The sequence below is a fragment of the Symphalangus syndactylus genome, chromosome 18 (assembly GCF_028878055.3).
Source record: "Symphalangus syndactylus isolate Jambi chromosome 18, NHGRI_mSymSyn1-v2.1_pri, whole genome shotgun sequence".
Taxonomy (NCBI): Eukaryota; Metazoa; Chordata; class Mammalia; order Primates; family Hylobatidae; genus Symphalangus; species Symphalangus syndactylus.
This window is the reverse complement of record NC_072440.2, coordinates 64,387,501-64,390,313: the sequence shown is the minus strand read 5'-3', so window position 1 is coordinate 64,390,313 and position 2,813 is coordinate 64,387,501. Positions and strand designations below refer to the sequence as shown.

Genomic DNA, 2,813 nt, shown 5'->3' with positions numbered 1-2,813 from the left:
GTCCTTGTGCTCAGGGCAGTGGCTGAGCTGGAGGATGCGCTGGAACTCGGAGCACACAGCACTGGCTTGCTGTGGTACCTGTGCCATGAAATTAAAGGCAGTATCACCAGGAAGGAACACAGGGCTTGCAGGATCACGGAAAACCTTCTTAGTGTTATCTTGACACCACTGATGCCAAGTGTCCAGGTGCTTGTAGGATGGCCTGCCACTCAGTCCAGGGGCAGGAGCAACGGGGAGATCCCACAAGCAAAGTGAACTAGGGGATGGGCTGAACGGGCTCCAGGCAACTGAGCCCTACTGGCAGGTCCTCGGCCTGGGCCCGGACAGGAATGAGGGGCACAGAGTGCCCAGGTAACGGCTCCTGGGAGCAGTGGGGAACCGTCGGATGCTTGAACTCTCGAGAGCTGGGCTCTGAGCGTCCTCGTCGAGCTGCCAACTCGGCCAAAGACTGAGCCAACAGTTTCTTCTGTTGCCGGGCAACGCGCCTTTTAAACCTGAGGGAGTGGCTGAGCATGCAAAGAACCCGCGCGAGTGACAGAGCGACCTTAACAGATTAGCGCGGCAAGGTTGCCGGGCAGCGCATCTTTTAAACCTGAGGGAGGGGGTGCGCGTGCACAGAATGGCGCGAGTGACAGAGCAACCTTAACGGATTAATTAGCGCTGCAAGGTACCCGTGCAAGATACCTGCTGGCAATGGCGGCCGGCAGACCTGGGGGGGGCATGCAAGAGGTATTGGAGGGAGAGACGCCGGCACAAAGGTCGCGGGAAGAACAGGTGCCCACAATGGCTGCAGATCTGCCCGTGGATCACTGAAGATTCCTGCTCTCCTGCTGAGGTGGAGATTGCAGGGAGCTGAGATCGCACTATTGCACTCCAGCCTGGGCAACAAGAGCAAAACTCCGTCTCAAAATAAAAAAAAAGAAAAAGAAAAAAAAGAGGCCCGGCGTGGTGGCTTATGCCTATGATCCTAGCACTTTGGAAGGTCAGGACGGACAGATCACGAGATCCGGAGTTGGAGACCAGCCTGGCCAACATAATGAAACCCCGTCTCTAGTAAAAATACATATTTAGCCAGACATGGTGGCACGCGCCTGTAGTACCAGCTACTCCGGCGGCTGAGGCAGGAGAATCATTTGAACCTGGGGGCGGGGAAGGGATTGTGATGCGCCGAGATCACGCCACTGCACTCCAGCCTGGGCAACAAAGAAATGATCTGTCTTTTTTTTTTTTTTTTCTTGAGACGGAGTCTCCCTCTCTCTCCCAGCCTAGAGTGCAGTGGCGCCATCTCGGCTCACCGCAAGCTCCGCCTACCGGGTTCACGCCATTCTCCTGCCTCAGCCTCTGGAGTAGCTGGGACTACAGGCGCGCGCCACCACGCCCGGTTAATTTTTTGTATTTTTAGTAGAGACGGGGTTTCACAGTGTTAGCCAGGATGGTCTCGATCTCCTGACCTCGTGATCAGCCCGCCTCGGCCTACCAAAGTGCTGGGATTAAAGGCGTGAGCCACCGCGCCAGGCCGAGACTCTTTCTTAAAAATAAAGGCCGGGCACGGTGGCACTTTGGGAGGTGGAGGCGGGCGGATCACGAGGTCAGGAGTTGGGAGACCACCCTGGCCAACATAGCGAAACCCCGTCTCTACTAAAACTACAAAAAATTAGCCGGGCGTGATGGCCGGCGCCTGTAGTCCCAGCTACTCCCGAGGCTGAGGCAGGAGAATGGCTTGAACCCGGTAGGCGGAGCTTGCGGTGACTTGAGATCTCGCAACTGCACTCCAGCCTGGGTTACAGTGCAAACCTCCGTCTTGAAAAAAAAAAGAGAGACAGAGAGCGAGACAGAGAGAAAAAGGTTTATTATTTTGAGACTCCGTCTCAAAAAAAAAAAAAAAAGACAGAGTCTGGCTCTGTTGCCCAGACCAGAGGGCAGTGACGCGATCTCGGCGCATCACAATCCCTGCCCCGACCCCGGGTTCAAGTCATTGTGCTGTCTCAGCCGCCCGAGTAGCTGGTACTACAGGCGCGTGCCACCACGTCTGACTAAATTTGTATTTTTACTAGAGACGGGGTTTCACTATGTTGGCCAGGCTGGTCTCCAACTCCTGATCTCCTGATCCGCCTGCCCCGACATCCCAAAGTGCTGGGATGCGTGAGCCCCCACACCTGGCCACTATTTTTTCTTTCTTTCTTTTGTGTGTGTGTGTGTGTGTGTGTGTGTGTGTGTTTGTGTGTGTGTGTGCGTGATGAAGTTTCGCTCTTGTTGCCCAGGTTGGAGTGCAATGGTGCTATCTCAGCTCACTGCAATCCTGGCCTGAGCAGGAGAGCAGGAATCTTCAGCGATCCACTGGCGGATCTGCAGCCATTGTGAGCGCTTAGTCTTCCCATATCTTTTGTGCGCGCGCCTCTCCTTCCAGTACCTATCCCGCAAGCGTCCCCCAGCTTCCCCCTATCGCCAGCAGGTGCTGAGATCGCGCCATTGCACTCCAGCCTGGGGGACCAGAGCGAAACTCTATCTTAAAAAAAAAAGGATGAAAATTTTGGAAAAATATGGAAGAAACCAAATGGATTTTTAGCTCAACTAACTCGTAATTATTCAGTGTCTATTTTTTGCAAGAAACCGTATATTTCATGTCTACAATCAGGGCCAGAGTCCCAGCTCTCAAGTGTGGGTGTTTCCGAAGCAAATTGAAGAACACAGGCATAAAAGTGCATTAAATTAATAAAATTTTTCTCTCTGTCTCTCGCTCTCTTATTTATTTATTTATTTATTTATTTATTTATTTATTTATTTTTTGAGACAGAGGTTCGCACTGTCACCCA

General features: G+C 52.9%; 1 protein-coding gene across 1 annotated transcript in view; it reads left to right on the top strand.

Moving 5' to 3' along the window:
• Positions 1–693: 693 nt before the first annotated feature.
• LOC134733425 (putative POM121-like protein 1) overlaps positions 694–2,813 on the top strand; it is a 6,454-nt gene continuing 4,334 nt past the window's right edge. Inside the window, 2 exon segments of the mRNA XM_063622367.1 lie at positions 694–774; positions 2,408–2,452. Coding sequence (XP_063478437.1) covers positions 694–774; positions 2,408–2,452 — 126 coding nt within the window.